Below are 23677 nucleotides of genomic sequence, written 5' to 3'. Positions count from 1 at the left end.
TTTAGGACATCTTGCAGGTTTACTCTTAAGCAGGAGTTATTTTTCCTGTTATTAACCAGACTGGTATCTGTTTAGGGTGCACATATAAATAGTTCTAACTTGTGGCTAAATCTTCATTTAAAGATGTTAATACTTTTAGCCAGAAGATAGGTACTGCATCTAAGTCTGGGGTTTTCCAGTTAGGAGATTTTCTTAATTTTGTTTGACTTTCATAGATATTTCTCCAAAATGTATCTATTTCTTTTTTTTTTGTGGTGTTTCAATTCCTTTTGGCTTTTTCCCAGTTCTCTATAAAACTTTTTTGAGTCATCAATAAATTGCTTATTTTGTACTTTTTCCTTTATATTAAATCTGCATATCTTCTAAATTTTTCTGCCTGTGGTGATATTTTTGTTTATTATTTGTAATAGTGCACAATAGATCCTGATCTGTTCTTATACTGTGCATTGCTTTTTTCACATCTATCTTTCTGAGTATTTTTGTTGATCTGTCCCCTCTTCTATAATCTTCTAACAGTGACATCTTGTCTTAATTGCTTTATAGTTTTTTCTATTCGATACTTCCATGATGACATTCAATGTCACCCCTTCCTTTCCCTTACTACCCTGTGTTTTTGTGGTAAGACTTTATCTGTTATTAATTTAGCTGCACAGTAATATAGCCTGTTTACTTGTGTTATATCACATTAATCTCTATGGTCAGTCTTAATTACTATGTTCATTTGTTTCATCAAACTTCTAACTTTTGGGTTTTATTGACTTTCTGCAGTTTATTTCATTCATTGATCTTAATATGTCTGTCCATCTGTGTTAAATCAAGCCACTGTTCTCTTAGATCATTTTCTTCTAAACTGAGGGCACATTCTTTGTTCTCCATTTCCTCCAGGCATTCTATAGAAAATTCCAGAGCATTTTCCTGTGCCGCATTCTCTTCATTTTCATCCTGTGTCTTCCATTGCTCTTTCATATGGGAATTCACTGGCCTATCACTCCACAACATTGACCGTATCAGAGTTTCCATGGTTTCCTGTTCCTTTCCTTGCTGTGCAGTTCCAGCTGAACATTTGTACTGATTTCCTATGGAAGGCTCTAAAGGGTCTTCATATGGCAACTGATCAGATGTTTTCCTGCTCCACTGGTTTCCCCTTAATTTGGGGATCAGTTTCTCTGTCCTACTGTGATGTTATCTGAGTTAGATTTTCTAGACTAAATCCTTCACTTTGCAGGTAATCCCTAACCTCAGTTTCACTTTCTTTAAATTCTCCATAACTAATCTTCTTTTCCTTTTTGTTTTCTTATTTTTTGTATTGCAAAATTTTCTGTCTGGATCCCTTTGCCTGTATTTCTCTTCAAATATCTTTGGTGATGCTCTTTTTGTATTAATTAGTTTTGCTTTTTCCTTCGCATAAATATTTCACCATATTAAATCTCTTTATTTTTTCGCATGTCTATATTTCTTCTTCAGATGTGTCCTGCTCATCCTGTTTCCCTTACTTTGGGAGGACTCATTGTTCTATCATACTGTAATATAACCTGTGTTAGACTTTCTACGCAAAATCCTTCGCTTCGCAAGTATTCCGTAACTTCAACTTCTATTTTTTAACTTCTGCTTTACTAATCTTCTTTTCTACATTCTCTCTTTATGATCTTATTTTTTTATTGTGAAATTTTCCATATCTGCATGCCTTTGCCTGTATTTCTCTTCAAATATCTTTGTGGCTGCCTTTTTTGTGTTGATTAATTTGGCTTTCTCCTTTGCATAAATATTGCATCATATCAGATATCTTTCATTCCCATGTCCGTATTTCTTTTTTATACCTTTCAAAAGTTTCTAGATTTTGTTCTGTATATTTTTGCACTTCCTCTGTCACTTCTTTTTCCAAACAGCTCAAGATTTCTTGGTCTATGTAATGTTTTTCATAAATCTGATGTATTAATGAACACATTCTTATTTGAAGCTTCTGACACTTTTTCTTGTGGAAGTATTTTTCTTTCCTCTAATTTCTCTCAAGTCCTTTTGTATATCTTCTGTCGGAAAATTCTGAGCTTATTGCATAATAGTAACAATACATAATTTCCTTCTTAACCCGAATAGTCCACCATATCGTCTTTATGTCTCTTTTTGGCCTATCAGTTTTTGTGGACTGCTACTTCTTTCTACAATGGGGAGGGCATCCTGCTTCTGGGCCTGGCCTAGCCCCATTGTAGGAATGTTTCTGTGTCTTGAGGATTCTACAGTGTCATTTTTCCAATCCTGGCACCAGTGCTCCTACCAGGATTGGGCAGTTTTTTTATCCTGGGTCATGTGCACCCAGCTGTCTTTTTTATTTTTAACCTATTTCTGTCCATGATGCATGCTATATAAAATACTATATATATATATATATATATATATATATATATATATATATATATATATATATATATATCAATGTCGTCTTGGTGAGATTTTGTGAATAACAGGTCCACCTCATGAAGATACTCACCAAGAATTGAGGATGAATGCATTTCCAGCAATACTACTCTACTTTGCTTGCTGACTTATCGCTCCATTTGGACTCCCCCATGAGAATAATACATTGGTATTTGTAGTCTCTTTGGTCCCAGTACCAGCATCCTTTGCCTTTTCAAATTCCAGTGCTGGTGTTTGTCAGAGGAGAGATGACTTGGAGGAGACAGCAGATATCCATAAACCTAGGCCTCCTCTTCTCCCAAGCAGTCAGTTACCACAAATGCCTCAGACTTTGCTTGGGGAGCAGTTTCAGGGGGGGCGTAGAAATGCTAGATGTGTGGGACATCAAGGATAGATGCAAGTACATAAATATTAAAGAAATACTTGCCCTGATCAATACACTCAACTCTCTGAATCACCTTTGGTCCCCTGGACCTCCTCAAGTTGTTACAGACAAATGCCACTGTCATGTAATTCATCAACAAGCAAGGGGAACCAGGTCATAGTCATTTTGCAGACTAGATATGTTAGCTTGGAATATAGCTTCACAGCACAATATCACTCTACAGCCATCTTACGTTCCATCAGAGCAAAACTGTATGTCAGACAAGCTGAGCAGGATAAGGGTAGACTCTCATTAATGAAAACTAGATTAGATTGTGTATCTTCCAAGTTTTGATCCATCTATGGAGAATTCCTTAAGTAGACCTGACTACAACTTCTGTGAAAATTCAGTTGGAAAGATTTTGCTCCAGGACTCCATGCAAGATAGCCTAGAAGACCGATGCCTTTTCCTTTCCTTGGACAAGACTTGTATACTTTTCCTCCCTTTCCAGTAATATCCAGAGTACTTCTGCAGATTCAGAAGGAGCTCCCAAATATCATTGTGGTGACTGCCTTCTGGCACAGGCAACAGTGGTTCTCCTTTCATTTGGAAATGGCCAACGACAATTACCACAAGCTTCCACACCGATTGGATTTACTCGCACAAGATTAGGGATGTTTGATAATCCTGGCTCCAACCAACTTCAGCTGACTATCTGTATGATAAGGTCTTAAGTCCCTTTAGACCCTTGTTTACTAAGAATATGCAGCAGGTACTAATGGAGTCAAGAAAGCCTGCTACTAGAAAATTATATATTAGCAAGTTTATGCCAATAAAGTAACCAGCACCCATTCAGGGCTGGCTATTTTCTGATTTTACAATATGTTGTTGAGTTACTTTCCTACAGCCTTTTTTGCTCCTCCATTAGGGTTCATTTATCAGGCATTTCAGCATGTCTGCCCATGGGTCTTCCTCTTTCACTGCATTCTCATGTCAAACATTTTTTGAAAGTAGTTTTGCATAGGAGGCCTCCAAGAAAACTGTTGGTCCCTCCTCGAGATCTTAATTTTGTGTTTGAGAAGCTAACACTTGCTCCATTTGAACCAGCTATTTGGTCTGACTTGAGGTTCTTAACACAGAAATTGTCCTGACCTCTGCAGGAAGAGTATCTGAGTTGCAAGTTCTTATGATGAGTCAAACCTATCTAATTTTCCACAGAGACAGGATTTCTTGGAGAACTAATCCTTCTATTATACCTAAAGTCCTACCCAACTATACTTTAAGGCTAACTATCCATCTCCCTGTTTTCTTTCCTGAACCTAAAAATGAAGGTAAAAGAATGCTCAATATCTTGCATGTCCACAGACAACTCAGGTTCAGTATTGACAGAACTTAATCTTTTAGATCTTCAGATCTGTTCATTTCTTGTGAAGGTAAGAAGGGACAGTTTGTGTCAAAACAGACCATTTCCAAATGGTTGTCTGACGTTATTACCTTTTGTTATGCTCACCAAGACAAAACTATTCCAGGCAAGGTCAAGGCTCACTCTGCCAGCTGCTAGGCTTCATCTATGTTTTTTTGGAAAGGGATAGATTCTAGAAGCAGCAACTTGGTCCTCCATATGTACAATTACAAGACATTACAAGCTTGATTATTTCTCTAGGTCTAGATCAGTGATGGCAAACCTTTTGGGTTCGGCGTGTCAAAAATTCAGAAAATGCCTAACTTGACTCTGCTTGCATGTCACCCCCCCAAACAAAAAAAATAAAATAAATAGCATAAATAAATAAAAATAAATAAAACAGCATGGCTTTCAATACATCAGGGATAAGTCTCAACAGAATCAGAAACAAATCTAGAAATGAGATATGGACAGTTTTAAATTAGTAGTACTAAATGACAGAAAAAATGAACGTGAATTAATATACATTTTCTGAAGTAAAATTAGTCTATAAATCTAATTATTGTCATTATTAAGTGTAAAAAGTTGCCAGTTTTAGCAGGGATTAAGAGGGACAGTTGAGAAGAATGTAAAAGAGCACACTCCTAGAAATGCAGACTACTTGCCCTTTGCAGAAATGTAACCACAAAGACAAAACAATGTCAGCACTGCTCTTTGCAGACTCTATCGAGAAAATATACCAAAATAGTCTTTGAGGTTAATAACTTCCTAGCAGTATTGTTGAACTGGCTCCTGGCACAACATAATTCAGTGCACTTCACACAAGCAGCAAATGCAAAACCAGTTTCTTTGGTAACTTGGGTGTTGGTGAATGCTGCGTGTTACCCAAAATGTCATGGCATCTCACCTTTGACACACTTCATAGGTTCGCCATCACTGATCTAGATTCTAGATCAGACATGCTAAGACCAGTCTCCAAGGGATCCTGGACTTTTTCCCCTTCCACCTCTCAAATATAGCAAGCTAGGATTATCTATTCATATAGCTAAGTCTACTGCAACAGTCATTAGTATGTGTAACTAAAGTTACCATAACAATAGGTGTTTGAATTATCACTGCTTGGTAGCCACTCTCTCCCTCCACACCCCTTGTTTTTTGGTGTGTTGTTTATGCCAGGGTGTGCATACTTATTTTTTTGTTGTTCCTAGCATTGTCCTTTCAAGGGTGAGCCTCCCTATCTCTGAAGGACGTAGCACCCAAACTTGTATTTTTAGTCAGCTCAACTCAAGCTGACTGATGGTTTGGGCACATGGAAGATGTCTTAATGCTTTAGACATTGGCCAGCTGTTATATCCTTCACAGTATTTAACCCATACAGCTAAGGCTACTGTAGCAGTGATCATTCAAAATCTACTGTTGTGTTAGGTTTACTTAAACAACTGTACTTTCTTTGCATATAAAAAAAAAATCATGGTACCTCTGTATGTCGGTCATGTGAACTGACCAATGTAGGACTACAAATGTTCACGCATGTATGCTTTTAATAAATATAAATATATCTAGTACGAAGAGGTCCATCCTCAGTCACAGTAGGATAGATGTCATTAGCCATTAGGTAAGCAAGTATCTAAAACATCCCAGGCTGCTAAATCACCATCCTTTACATAAAACATTGTGCATGAATAGCTTCCTATATCTTTTGCCATAGCGAAAAAGCAGAAAAAGTAATCATGAGAGTGATCACAGGCTAGTCTTGCTAGTTTGAGTTATTTTTTTTTCTGCAGACCAGCTGAAGGCTTTTCGTTTTCTAATCTTTTCCCTTGTTAAAACTTTCTGGTCACAAACAAAACAATAATGCCCAACAGGATGGACTTCTTCAGGGAAATAGCCTGCCCAGGTATGTTGTGAGGCCCAATGCTGCAAGCAGAGGGTCTTGGTTGCCTGTGTCCATTAGAGACATAGGTGCCAAACCAGGGATGAGTTTCCTGTTCCCCCATCCAATTATCCAAGTTGCACTTGAATTGGGTTAGGGAAGAACTCTGCTTCACATGGAAGCTTCACTGCTTCACTGTTCCATAGACAGGGTCGTCTCTGGGATATAACCCTGTCTGTCCATCAAGTCCTATTTTTATCACAGCCAAGGTTTAGGTCTTTAGAACGGGTAATTCTGGTGGTGTTTGTTTTGTGGATACGCAGTAAGTCCATCAGAGTGGGGTCTGACGATGCCTTGTATGCCAGGCATAGATCTCCCCTCAAAAGCCTGTAGGAGACAGAATACAGGGATAGGGCCTTGACGCGGTCTGCATAGGACATTTTACTTACGCTCTGTATTCTTTTAGTGAGGAGCCTGTGTGGACATTCCAGTTGTTGGATATGCCTGGTTAGATACATACCAAAGGGGGCATTGTACTCAATGAGAGGTCTGATGAATGCCGAATACAGTGCAACAATGACTTCCTTGGACTTAAAAGCAGTACCTTTGTTTATAACTTGTGCAGTGTAGAATCATTTCTTCACCACTGTAGACACATTATGATCAAAGGCTAGATTACTATCTATGTGTGTTCCTAAGTCCCTGACTACTGAGTCATCTCTAAGAGGTGTGTTGTCAATGTGATAGTTACCAGGGATGGATGACTTCCCAAAGGATACTATTATGCATTTCTTGGCATTTAGTTTTAGTCCGTGGCTCTGACACCAGTTGTTTGTCTGTGTCAGCCCCTCCTGAAGAACATTTGTGTCAATGTGAGATTCAGTGACAACTCCTAATTTGCAATCATCAGCAATTTAGCCAGAAAGAGACCACTGACATTGGCCTTGACTTCTGAGAAGTAAATGCCAAAAAGGAGCGATCTAAGGACTGATCCCTGAGGGATTCCACTTGTGACTGGCCTCTTTGTAGAGGCGGACTCCCCAATTCTAACTTCCTGGATTCTGTCCCTGAGCCAGTTGGCTATCCACCAGGTGACATGCAAGTGTGCACCTATCCTTTTGAGTTTGTCAACAATGCCTGAGTGTGGTATTGTGCCAGATGCCCTGGTCTGGTCAAGATAGGCAGTGTGAACCATTTTTCCCTCATCCGTTGCTTTGGTTACCTTCTCATAGAAGTCCACCAGGTTGAGTAGGCACGATCTGCCCTTGATAAAACCAAACTGGGTTGAGTTCAGTGTCTGGAGGTTTACTACATCTCTGTTGATCATTTCCATGGTAATTCTTTCCATGGCTTTACAAATAACCCTAGTGAGACATATAGGTCTGTAGTTTCCAGGGTCTGTAGATAGCCCACCTTTGTGCAGAGGGATGACTGTTGATGTTTTCCATTCATGAGGCACAAAGCCTGTTTGGTGGCTACAGTTAAATAGTAATTCCAGAGGCCCTTATAGGTCATGTTTCATGCTATTTAGAAGGTATCCTGAGAGATTGTCTGGACCCATTGATGCAGTGTTCTTGGTCTTAGAGAGAGCATTAAGGACCTGTTCCTTAGTGATAGTAGGGGGAGTTATATTTGATGATATTTCCTGAGGAAATGTTGGGGGGGAGAGAGGTGTAAAGTTGAAGCTGAATTTATCAACCAGGAGGTTTGTTAGATCTTGTGGCTCAGTATAGGTGGCTCCGTTTACAATGAGCTCTGCACACAATTGTACATTGCCTTTTAGGTTGCAGACATAGCTAAAGAATGCTTTGTGGTTGTCTGGCCTGGGAGGCCAAACTTACCTCAAATTTGGCTTTGGTAGACTTTATCTGTCCTCCAAGTTGTTTGTTTAGTTTGAGAGTGGTTTTGTCCTGCTGGTTGCAGCACCTCCTAATCTTTGCCATTATTTTCTTCCTCCTGTTATACACCCTATTGATTTTGTGATTCCACCAGGGTGGCTTGTTTTTTGAGTTAATTCGGTACTTCTTCCTGGTGGATACAGCTGACTCTATGCAGCTATTAACATGCTTGTACAGGGTTTCTCTGAACACAATGCATAGGCATTAGTGTTCTCAGGGTTTATGGGGGCTTGAATTTTGCCAGGTTCTCACTTAATAGCAAGAGGTTAGCCTTAGAATGGTTTCTGAATATTCCAGGTTTAGCTGGGAGTCCAGGTTTTATTTTTACTTCAAATGAGACCATTTTATGGTCTGACCTTACCAGGGAAGGCATTACAGTAGGGGGTGTGTAGCACTCTCCCATATTAGTGAGGATCAGATCCAGTATGGTTGCACCCCAGGTTGGTGTATTGATTATTTGGTCAAGGAATCTCTGTGCATGTACATTTGGTGTCATATAGGATTCCCAGTTAATAGTGGGGTAATTAAAGTTACCCATGCTACTGCCTGGCTACTACTAGTGCTGGTCTCATCACTCTGCTGGGATACCATTATTGTTGGATGAAGTACTTTACCTCCAAAATATACGCTGTCTAAGTATTTAATGTTGACACCCACAGACACATACACAACACAGAAATGTACCCAGCAATTGGTTACTTTCTTGACTGAATACACTTCAGATGTCTCTTTCTGATCAAATGAATGAAACCATCCCGCTATGCCTTTCAACTGCCCATAATTTTACTCTGTCCTTTGAAAAAGTTTGATTTTTCTGGTAACTCACTGAAAATTGCTGTCAGTCAATTAAAGCAGACTTTATACTTTCATACTTCTTATTGTTAAGAAAATGCAGCTGTTAAGATTGACCATGATTTTAGGTCTTCTCATAGTGTTGGTTGTATCCAGAATTCTTGAGCAAAGAAGAGAAGTGATGTGCACTCGGTCACTTTCTCTCTTTCTTTTAGTTAATTGCTCTGTTTCCGTCTCTCTGTTTGTCATTCTGTATCTCTTGACAGACTCCTGGCTGGGCTCAAGTACCTCACCAAGATAATATTGAACCTTCAAGCCACTACAATGTCATAAGACACTTGGCTTATAGACTCTTTACGTGCAAACAACAAGCTGCTTGCATAGCTGTACTATCTCATCTCCATCTCTCCACAAAATACTCCTTTTCCTTGAATTTCTCTAAATTCCACTTTTTATTCATCTCTCTCCACAACCTGCTCCCACTTTCCTACTATTTTCTCATTTCACCCTACTCCTTTTCTTCCATTCTGCAACATAAAATTATACTACTTTAATGATGTCAGAGATCTTAGTATTAATATCAGTTTCCTTAGAATTCTGTATATTAGATCATTACTCTATGTTGTTTGTATGCTTAATATAGTGTTTCATTTGAGCTCTACATACCATTATTCTATGTTGTCTCTATTTTTATTATAATGATCTGATGTTACCTCTTCTGTCTGTTCCTCAATGGATAGGTCTTCAGATTTAAGTCAGATCCGATTTTGGCCATTGCCCAGTCTTCTCCCCTTATCCATAATCCTCTGTAAGGAGAAAGATACCCCAAATCTTGCTTTCCACTCAATTGCTCCAGATGTGGTCCTTCGTGTTTGGGCTTGTTGTTTTGGTAATAAATATAATTTTCAGAAATATCCCTTACTTTTTTCTCCTTGGGTGCAGAGTTTACCTCCAGCTTGCTTAATCTTCCTTTACTTATAAGTAAAAGTGTTTTCTATTTATGTGTGTGTGTGTGACTATATATAGATATATGTATAGGCACAAATATATGTATATATATATATATATATATATATATATATATACACATATATATATGCATATACATGTATGTGCGTATGTATATATATATATATGTGTGTGTGTGTATATATTCATACACACACACATATGTATGTATTATATATACTATCCCACTTGACACTAGCCATCTTCCCTTCCCAGATAAAATCATTCAACTCTTTATTAATTGCTATCCACAACATCTCCTGTGGTTAAAAATATACCTGACCTGTGCATAAAACTAAAGGGACTAAAAACATTTTAACTGCTTGTATCTTTCTATCCATATAACAGAGCTTCTAATGTCATGGTTTTTGTATTATCTTTTGTTTAGTCTCTTCCCACATATCCTTAGCTGCCACACCAGAATCCTTTTTAATCCATACTCCTAAGTACTTTATTTTATCATGTCCCCATAAATATGGATATTGCTGAACCAGTTCATGTGTGAGTACATAATTTACCACTATTGCCTTTCTTTTTGCTTCAGTAATTTTCTGTCCAGAAAAGATTTGAACCGTCTCAAAATGTCCCACAACACTGTAATGTCCTTTTCTCATTTTATCAGGTATAAAACAATATCATCTGCAAACAGAGCCAGCTTTTCCTGACTACTAGGCCAATTATATCCTTGAATTTCTGAGTCTCTTATTTTCTTATGTTTTGGCCTTCTTATGACCTCATTAGCTCATCATAAGTGAACTATTTGGCTTTACCTTAGAAACAGAGTCTTTAAACCCAGCTGACTTATAAAGCACTTTATAAATAATACATATATATTGCATAGCTCACAAGTTCTTAGAGCAAGAAACAAAAACAAATCTTTTAATAATTGTGATGAGGAAAGGAAAAGAAGTCAGAAACTCAAACTTGTCTCATAATTTAGTGACTATAATCTCAATGATTTGCTAGAAAACCACACATTTTATGAGAAAGAGACCAAAATGTGAGGCAAAATCAGGAGCAGTGGAGTGATTTGGCTACAATCCTTTTCCTTTTGAAGGTATTCATTATCTTGGGGCTGATAATATTTAATATACCCTCATCATACTTCATTCCCTGAGTTGTTACTGTTTGGTCAATAGCTGAAAAAGACACAATACTGCTGAATTAGCATTCCCCCCCAAAAGTTTCAGATGAGTAATTTCCAGGGCTGGCTAGGCAGTTTTTCTAATATAATAATAGTAATAAAAAAAATTCTGCTGAGGTCAGCTGCTCAGAGAAGTGCTTTGTCTCTCATCTCCATTAATATCATCATGGTGCTGACGTCTGACGAAGGAGGCAAACTGAGCTCAGGCAATTGGACCACTCAGGATATCATGGCACCCTATTATTTTAAGTTAAAATTCTTTATTTCCTGGTAAATATGGGACCGTTAAGAGGTATAATTGCAGTGCCTAACCCATCCCTGTCAGTAGTATGTCTATCCTGGGTCTATGTTATATCATCGAACAGCCACATTGTTGACCTCCCCCCCCCCCAATTATTTATACCAACTCTGAGATAGCACTACTGTGGGGAAAAGGTCAAATTTCCTGATCCCCACTGTAATGCAATCTCATTCAAAACGGTTTAATGGCCTGCATTATCAATGATATGATACTTTCGACAATGTGGCCATTCGATGATATAACATGGACCCATCTAGGCTGAGACAGAGTCCTTTCTGAAACAGTTTGTGATGTGAACAGGCAACAAGTGACTGGACCTTTATGATTTATGACGGGAAAATAGAAGTGAAGAAATTAAAAGGTACTGAAGGTTTCTGGGATCTAAATTACATCTATAGGATATAGCATTCAAAATAACTCTGGGATGAGGTTAACCATAGTCAAGATGGTGTTTTCCTTTAAGAAGCTGGAAAACAACTTTGGGATGATGATAGCTACAGTGCAAGGTACAGTTCTCCTTTAAGAGACCATCTCTAAAGAATAATCTTTATTTAATGCAAAAGGTGATGTCTGTTTTTTTGGCTCAGTTATTTCCTTTACCAGTCCCCTACCTAATCTATCAAAATAAGAACACCTGCACCCATACCTTAGCTGTCAATAGTCAGATGATGCTCTGTGCCAGAAAGACTCATTTGTTATGGAAATAACAAAATACTCTTTGTGTCTTTTAAGAAAGGAAGAAAAGGCTTACATGTTTCGAAAACAAACTTTATCAAACTGGCAGACCTGCTGTATTGTATTGCATTTTGTTATGATAAATTCAACAAATTTGTATGGAATCCTATTATAGATTATTTTACTAAGTCTCCACCAAGTACATTTTAGAGGCAACATTTGATCTGAAAGATGCATACCTCCACATTCCCATATCAAGAGATTTCAGGAAATTTCTCAGATTTTCTGTGTCTCATTTTATATTATCAGTTCTCTACAGCCCCAAGGGTACTTAGAGTGCCTAGCTCCAGTCATAGCTCATTGGAGACTGAATGGCATTCACATATTTCCTTATTTAGATGACTTAACTCATCTTTGCAGAGTCTTTTCCCAGACGTCCAAAGTAATTACAATGGGCTTATTCTTTTCTGACCATTTTAGGGTTCCGGATAAATCTTCATAAACCTTCCTTGACCCCAACACACGGGATTGTTTTTCTAGGTTGTCTCATAGACATAGACATCTTGCAGCAAAAGACATTTTTGACACAGGAGAATTTTATCTTGAAAATTTCTAGTTTTCTCAAATCAGTCTCGGAGATAATCCAGAGGGTATCTCAGGATTCTGGGGTTCATGATTCTAACACATGAGAAAGATTCAGTGGCTTCTAAAAAAAAACACATGGACTCAACATTTTTGCATCCTCTGGCATTTCAGATTCCAGTCTTAAATTTTGTAAAAGAGGAACTGTGCTGTTGGAAACTGCAGATAAACAAATATAGGTCTCCATTTTTCTCTTGTACATCCAGTCCAATCTGTAACTACAGACACCTCAGATTTCACTTAGGAAACCATTTTAATGGGGATAAGGTACAAGGTCTGTGGAACTTCTCAGACAGACCAAAGCACATCAGTGTCAGAGATATGAGGTGCGATCAATGCCTTAAAATCTCTTCATCTGTGGTCCTGGGACCTCTTCAGGTGATTACAGACAACATCACAATGATATGGTGTATAAAAAAGTAAGGGGGCACTGGATCATACCCTCTGTGCAGGCTGACTATGTGGCTTGGGAGGTATATCTTCATTAATCATTACCCCCCCCCCCCTAAGCTTCTTACATTCCTGCATAGCAAAATAATTGTAGCAGACAAGCTGAGAAGGACCCTGGACAGGCCCTCATAAATGAAAATTGTTTTAGGGGTTGTCCAAGAATTGATCTTCTTGTGGGAAATAGTTCAAATAGAGCTGTGTGCCTGCTTTCAAAACAGACAGCCGAACAAATTTTGCACTAGGGCTCCTTGAAATCAGGCCTGGAAAAAAAGATGCATTTTTCATTTCCATGGACAGGGATGTTCCTTTATACATTTCCACACTTTCCACTGATATCTAGGGTAATTCTGAAGATTCACAAAGACTCTCCAAAACTAGCTGTGGTAACTCTTTTTTGGCCTAGGCAACACTGATTCTTCCTTCTTTTGGAAATGGCCAAGGGCAGTTATCACAAGTTTCCTCACTCAAGACAGGGAAAGTTTGATACATCCCAGTCTCGAACATCATCAGCTAACTGACTGGATGATTCACTTCTAACTCCTTTTAGGCACCTCTTTCCAGAAGATGTACAATGGATACTAAGGGAGGTGATAAAACCTGTTACTTGAAAATCTTATATTGGCAAGCGGAAAAAAAATTCTAGATGATGTCTAGCCAGTACCACTGTAGATCAAACATTTGTGAGTTACTATCCTCTGTCCTCTCTTTCTCCTCTGCAATTTCAGCTTGTCTGCTCTTGAATCCTCCTCTGGCCTCCAGATTTGAGGTCAAGCAGTTTCTTAAAGGTGTCCTTCATATTAGGTCTCCCAAGAAACCTAGTCCACCTCACTTCAATACGTCTTCCATGGATCCTCCACTATCTTCTTTGATGTCCTTCCATATCACTGTCGCATTATTCCTAATGTAAGGGACGTTCTGCAAAGGATAACCTAATCTAGCCAGTATACCAAAGCCTTGAGTATCTACAGGTACTGTGCGTCACATGTGTGCTCTCCATGCAAGATGTAGGACGTAAAGGTGACATATGAACACACACACTTTAGAATTTCTTTGTCACCAAGCTGAACGCCATCACTGAATGTCATTTTGAACACCTTTCTTCTCTGTTGGTTACTGAGCCATATTTCATATAAGTGCCCCATTGGGGTTCTTCCTTATTTTTCTGTCTTAGTTTTAGTCTTGTTGGTTTCATGTTATCCAGAAACGGAAAATGTCAGTGTGGGAGGTAGATTCCTCATAAAGATCATCAAGACCGGTGTCTCTTCTGTCCGAGTGCTTCTCACGACCATGCACAGTGTTCTATCTGACAAATGTTCATCCCCAAGACCTTACATAGTTGCCTCTCCTCCTAGTCTATTTACCTGAAAAACCATTGTCTTAAACTGTTAACTCAGGGTGCTGTGGTGGAGTCTTCCTATCCCAGTGGTCAGCTGTTTGCCAAGAAAAAGCAAAAAACTCAGTTTGGTTCAGCTGCTTTCCAGTCTCCCCCAGATGTCTCTCTTGAGGCTAGTGAAAGCCCAAAGGATCATCCAGTTGTTGCCTTGGATTCATCTGCTACAACCCTATCGGTGGCTGGCATGGATCCTACTTCTCACATGTCCTCTCAGGCTTTGCAAGCGTCTGCTCCAGATGTTGAGGGAGAACCTTGGCTGATTATATCGTCACTCAAGGGGGATTCTGCAGAACTTAGTGAGTGGAGGAGATCCCTGCTACTATTATTGAGTATCAACAAGGGTCTCACCCTCTCAGAATTTTTCGTGCAGATGTCCCGCAGAAAAAAAAACAGAAAGCCAAGCGTATTTCCCCTGCTGTTGAGGATTGCCAATGAGAAAGGCATGGTTTTATTTAGGGGTTGTTTAATGCCTGTTTAATGCTTTAATGTCTTTAAAGCCTCCTCAAGCGGTCTGTGTGCTTGCCTTTCCATGGGCTTCTACATTGTCACCCCCTGGACATCTTAGTTCCCTTCCTTCCCTGTCTCAAGCTCAAGCTGCAGTGGTGGATTCATCAACTTTCTCTCAACCCAGGGTTTCCTTTCTACTCTCCAGTCTCGACTCAACAGGTCTTTACATATGCCTTAGACAGCGGGTGGGAAGCTTCCTTCGGCACTTTCAAGGTTCAGGGTCTCTGGCCTCTTCATTAGAGGACAGACCACATCAACTTCAAAGAGATGAGGGCTCTGCTTCTAGCTCCTCAGGTTTTCATACCCTGTTTCATCCCAGACATCTCAAGAGTTTTTTACAGACAGTATCACAGTGATGTGGTATGTCCACAAGCAAGGGGTACAAGGTCCTACCTTCTTTGCAGGCTAGCTCCTCGGTTTTGGGATCTAGCTGTCAAGTATCAAGTGATTCTTCAGGCTATTTACATTCCCTCACAGCACAATCTAGTGGTAGAGTCCTTGAGCAGGTCTAGCACATAAGCTCACAAGTGCATGCTTCACAAGAGATGAGTTCCTGGACATTGTCCATCAGTGGAGTATTCCTCCGATAGACCTTTTTGCCTCCCCTCTAAACAGACAACTTCCTCTTTTCTATTCCAGTGTCCCAAGTCCTCTGGCTTGGAAAGTGGACACCCTGTCTTCTCCTTGGAAAGGTATGTTTCTATAGATCTTCCCTCCCTTTCCTCTGCTTTCAAGAGTCTTGTATGGGACTCTCCAAAATCATGCAGGTGATTCCCTTCTGGCCCAGACAGCTTTGGTTCCCCATTCCTTCTCACTTGGCCAAGGGCGATCAGAAGTTACCTCACCAGGAGGATCTCATACAAGAGAAGGGGTTCTTATCCATCCTCACTCATCCACTCTTCAACCGATGCTGTGGGTAATAGGGTTCTGATCCCTTTTAGGTATCTTTTTTCTGAGGACATGCTTTGGGTCCTGCAGGAGCCCAGGAAGCCCACTACCAGGAAATCATATTTGGCCAAATGAAAGAGATTTTCTCTCTCAGGTGCCTGTGTCACCATCAGGATCCTCTATCTGCAGAGGTCATAATTCTCAACTGTCCATATTTTTGCCTCATATTTTTGGTACTTTCCTCATAAAATGTGTGTTTTCTAGCAAATCAGTTTAGACTGATGTCATTAAATAATGTTATTCATTTGAGTTTCAGACTTCATATCTTTCTGAAAATGCATACCAGCACTAACCTTTTTATTGTAGCTACTTTCTAAATTTGTAAGACCTATATTTAAAATTTATTCTTACTTTTGGGCCTTCATGCCTCCTTTATTTTTGGCTTTGTCTAGATTTCTTGTTTTAAGTGGTTGAGAGGTATGGCAGAGGTCCCTCTGGTCCTGTCTTATTTGTGTGATCTACTCCATGCTGGGTTGGCATATTCTACTGTTAAAGCTCACCACCTATCAGCAATTTTGGCTTGTCTGCCCTTGAATCCTCCTCTTGCCTCCAGATTTAAGGTCAAACAGTTTCTTAAAGGTGTCCCTCATATTAGGTCTCCCAGGAAACCTATTCCACCTTCCTGAGACCTCAATTTTATTCCTAAAAGTTTGACTTGGGCTCCTTTTGAGCCTGCTGCTTCAGCTTCCTTACAACATTGTACTTGGAAGACTGTTCCTCTTTTGGCTCTTACTTCAGCCAGTAGGGTTTCTGAACGTCAGGCTCTAATGGCTGTTCCCCCTTTCTTTGTTTTTCACAGGGACAGGGTGTCTCTTTATTCTAATCCTACTTTTTTATGCCCAATGTGGACAATGAGTTGTCTCTTAATCAGTCTATTCATTTGCTTTCCTTTTTTCCTTCTCCACAGTCTGCCAGTGAGAACTTCTTCATACCCTGGACTTGTATAGACAGCTCAGATATTGTTTGGATAAAGCAAAAGGTATTTGCAAATCTGAGCAGCTTTTTGGTTCTTTTCATCCTAGGTCTTTGGGTTTAGCTGCGTAGACCACTTCTTCTTGTATTTCTAAAGCCATTACTTTTTGTTATTCCTTTCATGGCCAATGTCTTTCTTCTACAGGAAAGGCTCACTGTACCAGAGCTATTGCTTCCTCTGGTGCTTTTTTTTAAGGCAGTGGATACCAATTCCATCCTTGTGGCTGCTACTTCGTCTTCTGTCCATAACTTCACTAAGCATTACACGTTGGATGTTATTTCCAGTGCTAGAACTGGCTTTGCCGCGGCTATTATACATGGGTTTCTTGAGTATTCTTCTCTGCCATCCTCTTCCCAGGTTTCCTCTTGAGCTTTTATATGCTTTCTTACAGTAGGAATACTGCAACAATGATAAGGAAGGATATAGTACAGTTGTGTAAAATCTTACCATAACAGCAGATGTCCTTCTCTTCATTGTATTCACTCCCTCCCTCCTGCCACCTCAGCTCTAGCATGTTCTCCTTGCTCTCTTGGCTGAGAGGTTCTTTTATCTCATTTCTCCTTCTGGATGCACATGTTCCTTCTGGTATCTGGGGACATTCTTTTCCTCCTGGAGGGTTTCAGTTCTGAAGTGTGTGCATCCTTACATCATCTTTGTGCCCTAGGCCTTCCTTGGGGAGCATACATGTGATGTACAGCTCCTGTAGATACTAAAGGTAATGCATTATAATTGATGATGTCATACTTTTAATCTTTATGTGTGATCCTCATACTAGCAACGTTAGCACCTTGGTGTGAGACCAGCATTAACCTTCATAAGAAGAAAATCTGCTCTTTATCAAGAAATATTTGGACCAATATAGCTCAGCAGGTGATTTAATCTATATGTTGTGATTCACTGTTACACAGACTTCTCAAAGATGCACTGTTATAGTTTGTACCTTGTATTGTTTTAATTTGTGAATGAGAGGAGTGCTACCAGTAGACCTGTAAACGATTCACATATTTTATCCCCTTGAATTCTTTCTTACCTTGTGAAAGGCAGATGATCTCTCTAGTATTTTGGGGTTCCTTCTGCCAACACTTGTGCTTAAGAAAATGTGTTAACCACTGATTTGTCCTGTTGGATGTGAACAAACAGTGAATGATAACTGAATTCCATGGTGTCTCAGATATTAGAGTTTCTACTTCCCAGATGCAGAGTTTGGGGTTCAGTCCTGATATTCACTTGCTGCTTCTGCAGTTTGCATGTTCATATCCATCGATTTCTATAGTTGTTTTTTTCCTAAGCACTTCAGTCTCCTCCTTCTTCTTTGTGGGTGGTGGTTCTGTACTATCCATGTATATGTGTTTGTGTGTATGTATGATATATAGATTACTTTTACTTGATCAACAAACATATAAAAAGCTGGTAAAGCTAAACGAAAATCAGTTGATCAAACAAGAACTGCAGGGATCAGAGAATTTCCCCTTTTTCCGCTGTAGTACAATCTGTCAGAATTGGTGTATGTGTGTATAGGTATAGATACATGTGTATAGTAGCAAGGGGTGCTGAAAAAATGTAATTATTTAAGTGTCAGTCTTTTGGTGTCAGTGGTAGTGGCTAGACATTTTGATATAGTCAACAAAATGTCATAAATCCATTATATGTGTGTCTGTGTGTTTTATAAAATAAATTTTCCAGGCAAATCTATCATTTAGATAATATAGTAGATCGATTAATTATGCAATTTATCCTAAAATGTGAAATATTTGTTCTAAAGAGAAATATTTGAGATATTTTTTCTGTTTTTCAGTTTGCAGAGTCCATAGATACAAGTGCCAGGAAAAATCTAACTAGTACTCAGATTATGAGAATTCAGAAGGAGACAGACTTTCTCAGGTAAACAAATGTTTTTTTTAAGGTAAGAGTAGCTTAGATTCCAGCAAAAATATGTGCATTGTAAGCTGAATGAGTTTGTATAGTAATGGGGTATCATGGATACTTTTGCCACTATTAGGCTGAAATTTTAACTCATTTGTTTTAAGAGAATTCTATTTGAAAGCATTCATTATAGACAATCTAAGTTGAAACTCAAAAATTAAATGTCAGAAAACATTTTTTATGTCAGACAATAGTAATCAAAATGCATAAATACAATACAAAGAGTTAAGATCAGTATCCTTTATGAGAGGCAAATCCATCCACTCACACCATAATCTTATCCATAAACCTAATGCAACCACAGAACTTAACCCAAACCTAGTCCTATACTTGACCCTGACCAAAACCAAAACTAAGCTGTATCTCTAATCTTAGAGACTGACTTGTACAAGTACTGAATTACCACATTTGACCATTTTGATTTTTTTCCAAATTACATTCAAGCAAATGACATTTATTCTATATGTATCATTCCTGCAATCACATATGAAAAAAGACTCTGCCAAACTGCTCACGAACAAGTACTGTGATCCTTTCAGCTCACCAACAAAATTCATTATAAATCATATTTTGTTGAAGATATAGTTTGCAAGTTCTGGTGTAGCTTCTTCAGTAATGGAACTTCCTGTAAAAAATCTATGAAATAATTGACAAAAGTGGTGAAATTCAAGATAGATTTGAATTTTGACAGTAATTTCATTGATTTTTTTGAAGAAAGTACTCATTCATTTTCCTGTTGCTGACTTAATTCAGTTAAGGGATATGAGAGAGCCAAAACCAGTCCTATTACTCATTGGTGCAATGTTACGAAACTAATCCTAGGTGAGGTACTTACCCATCACAGGATGTATACACAGACATGTGCAGTCACTCACAGATGGTATGCACACATATTAGTATCTACAAGACTGTCACATTACCCAAAGCCATAAAAAAGTGAGACCACTGGAACACCAGCTTGTAGGGATGGGAGAGAAGAACTGAATAGTTATGCTTCTGTAAATAAATTCCACCATGGATTACTTATCTTGAAATCCTTCCACTTATTCAAAAAGTAGTTTTTTTCATTCATTTTTTCCTTATGGCTATGCATACTAAATGTGGATGTGATTGTGCTGGGCAGTGGTGGCTGCTTTGAGCTACCGTTTGTATGCGAGTTATTTCTTCAGTGATAATTTTAAGGTAATATCCAGTTTCTGTATCTGTGCTGCCACCAGTGTAGCTGATAAAAAAGGTCCTTCTTGCATGCCTCTGCACAATGCAATCATTGAACTTACTGGCAACATGGGCTTATAGACAACACAGATGTGACCACCAAGACATGCATGATTGTTGAGCTTAAGCCAGCATATGTTTTTTTTGTGTGATTGTCTTCTGGACTGGACAATGCCTATTGTTCATCAATACATCACTCTTGCAGTAGCGTACAGCTATATGGGCTGTATCCTGCCAAGGATCAGACATCTGTCCAGTATACAAAAGCTTTTGGGCAACTTCCACACGCACCATACATTTCAGGCAACATGAGGGTGTGCTGCTGTGGGTCTATATTATGTCAGCGAAATGGCATTACAGCGAATGCCATTTCATCGACACATATAGACCAAAATCTTAAAAGAGCGAAACCCCAGTTCACAGATTTTTTTTTTCCCATGGAAAAAAATTGGTGAACCAACAAAACACAACATACCGCTTAAAACATTATAAACTGGGGGGGGGCTGTGCCCCCCACACTCCCCCTAACTAAATATAACAACTCCGAGATCGCACTACAGTCGGGTAAAGGGCAATGTCATGGCTCAGGCCAAGTGATTTATTTCCCTGGGAAAGAAATTGCTGACCTGAGGTTTTGCTCTTTTCCGATTTCGTTCTATATGTGTCAGCGAAACGGCATTCACTGTAATGCCATTTCGCTGACATGATATAGACCCACTGCTGTAAAAGTAGATGTATGTATGCCAAAATCAGACTTTTCTTGCAATTGAAGATTTCAATAAGACTTCTATCTTCATTGCATCTTTAGTGTTTCAGCTTGTTCACCTGTGGGAACTTTCCTTCCCTTTCTCTTTCTTCTGTGCCTCAAGTAACTTAACCATATGATGAAACCTGGCTGGCTGGGTCTGATCTTAGGCAGGATGTCCCATATAGCAGTAATCTAGTCAAACATCTACTGTTATGGTAAGTTTGCTTACACAACTCTACTTTCCTGTGTATCCTATAAGAATATACTCACCTTTGTAGGAGCCATCCCAATACTCCTTAAAGTATATTTGTACGTGTTTTATAAGTTTAATTTCTAAAGTCCTGGTATAGATGCATATGTAAAACTAAGGCAACAAAGTGACATCTACAAACTAACATGAGATCAGCTTGCGCTGCTGAGAGCTAGAGTTATTAAAGAATGTTTTGAAAAAGTTATGAAAGTTTGTGATATTTTCCAAGTTTACATTAATAAAGGCAAAAATGGAGTGTGATACTGTAACACTGGGTGAAGTGTTTGCAAGCATTGGGTGATGATATTAAAGTGTGGTAGGTAATATAAAGACATTCTGAGGTATAAATATCTGTCTGAAAGCAGTTATGACTACTTGGAATATCTTCATATTTGAATTAATTTCATAAAAAGCTGTGGATGTGCAGATGAACAGTGTGTGTCATATACACAACATTAAGTCATGCAGTGTTGCCACAGATGCTTGCCATCTAACATATGTGGTTTTGTAGATTATAGTTTTGAAATAGTGTAAAAATATTAGCTGCATAGGTTGCATAAATTCTGCAGTATCACAAAACAGTAGTATTTTATTCCGAGTAAAAAGCTGTCATACAGGTGAACACTCTTCCCATTAGTAGATTGGAACGATCTTGTACACTTGTATAACCCCTCATTTGACTGTAACACTAGTAATTTTTGGCAAAAAATGACAGTTTTCTTTTATAAATCTGCATTATCAAATCAGTATTTACCAGCAAACTTTTGATACTAACAACAGTTTGTAGCTCATTCTAATGCAGAGCTTTCATATTTTATATTTTTTAACTCTTAATGTTTATCAAATGGTTCTCCGGTTCGATTCTCGGATGGGGTGCCTTCTATGCGAAGTCTGTATGTCCTCCCTGTGGTCACGTGGGTTTCCTCCGGGTGCTCCGGTTTCCTCCCACATCCCAAAGACATGCAGTAGGTGGATTGGACACTCTAAATTGGCCCTAGGTGTGAGTGTGTGCCTTCTGTGGAAGGTTGTGTGCCAGGATGGAACTCGACACCGTAAAACTCCACTGCCAATCATGAGCAGACAGATGATCCGCTGTGGCGACCCCTAACCGGGAAAAGCCGAAGGAAGAAGAAGAAGAATGTTTATCAAATATTGTAAATATTCTGAATTGTGTTTTCATTAAAGAATGTTGAAAAGAAGCCCTCAGGAAGCAAGTGTTTTTTCTGGCTGAAAAGATTTCAGGAATGAAGGGGATTAATTAGCCTCCCACTGCTTAGCTTAGCATTGGAGGAGTTAAATAGTAAAGTCTGTAAACAGGCTAAAATGACATGTTTTGTTTTGCATGTGTTCAGTTTGATCATTATCTCAGAATGTTCTCCGCAGTTAGTCATGTTTCATGTTTTCCATGAAATGTAAGCACTGTGAGAAGAATGCTGCAGCCAGATTCAGATCAGTGACAATGATGGTAAGATCTGGATGAGTACAGCATCACTGGAGTTCACCTTTTGTACTTTGTCCTCCAGGAGTTTCCAAGTTATAGTCTGAGTTTTTATTTGATGCAACTATAGTGGAATTTTATCACCTTCAGTACTGCCACATTACACTGCATATTCATAAATTATTTTTGCTTTTCCAGAATTCATTTTTCTCTGTAATATGACTAATTCCACTTTAAGATAACCTAGAGTCATACAGTGTAGAAGAGGTCTATTTTAAGAGTTGAATCAGCTGCATCAGCTTTTTCACTTTGCCAGAATGGCAGACTAGGTGGGCAACAGCATGTAAATATTGTGTGTGCATCGTGGCCTGCCTTTTCAAGTTAATTTAGAGTATGCAAAGCATGGTATGTCAGTCACACATGCAAGGCATTACATTTTCAAACGTGAATAGTTATCCAACACTGTGTATCCTGCTTTTAGAAAGTTAGTACCTAAAGTCTCTCAGGAAAATCTTTTTCTAATGCAGCCATGCATGTTTGGTGGCTGCCTGTGAACCCTAATTTCTGTCAACTGCTTCTGACATCACCACTTGCCAGTTCTACTACTGAGTGCTGCAAATAACAAAGAGGAGGATGGGAGGATTTGCGGTAATGGCACTGTATTATAGCACTGCACATTCATTGCTCAGGTTAAGAAAAACTGATAACTTGCAAAAAGTGGGGTTCATAGTTTAGTGGTTGTTCGTTAATTCTGTGCTTCCTTTTCGGTCTTGATGTCTCATCCCTAACTACTAATATCTGCTGAAGAAACAGAGTAAAGCCTACTGTATTTCTTTCTTTTTTACAGCACAGAAAAAAAAAGATTTGAAAACCCTTAGGACTGCATTACTACATATAGTCCAGCACATCAGTGAGAATAAGGTCCAGGTTTAGTCCCTCATAGCAAAGACACCTTTCATTTGGAACAAAACAGATGTGTGGGAATCATGCCATGAGGAACACAGCCAGAACACGGAAACATGTAACTCTGACAGTTATTGTGAAATATTTAAGACACAGTAAGCTTGACCTTCATTTATGCACTGCATGCTGAAGCTTGTGTTGATCCACATTGTAGCTTTATAGGCACTTGGTTTTGGTCTGTAGCTTTTCCATATCATACAGCAGATGTTTTCTGTACCTAAGCTAGATCTTTCATAGGTCCTTTTCTTTATAAAAAGAACTGGCATCATCCATTCTGCATTCCAAAATGTTCAGCATTGTTACTGATGGCTCACCCACTACTAACCAGACCAAATCTGGTGATTGATTCAGTTAACAT

The 23677-nt window shown here is 38.9% G+C and overlaps 1 protein-coding gene across 1 annotated transcript in view; it reads left to right on the top strand.

Annotated features, from left to right (window-relative positions):
* DZANK1 (double zinc ribbon and ankyrin repeat domains 1) overlaps positions 1–23677 on the top strand; it is a 1792612-nt gene that overhangs the window by 512040 nt on the left and 1256895 nt on the right. The window contains exon 7 of the mRNA XM_044056983.1: positions 18578–18663. Coding sequence (XP_043912918.1) covers positions 18578–18663 — 86 coding nt within the window. The remainder of the gene's footprint in view (positions 1–18577; positions 18664–23677) is intronic.

Source organism: Protopterus annectens, chromosome 1.part2 (genome assembly GCF_019279795.1).
Source record: "Protopterus annectens isolate FY-2018-M chromosome 1.part2, PAN1.0, whole genome shotgun sequence".
NCBI lineage: Eukaryota > Metazoa > Chordata > Ceratodontiformes > Protopteridae > Protopterus > Protopterus annectens.
This window is presented reverse-complemented; position numbering and strand designations above follow the sequence as displayed.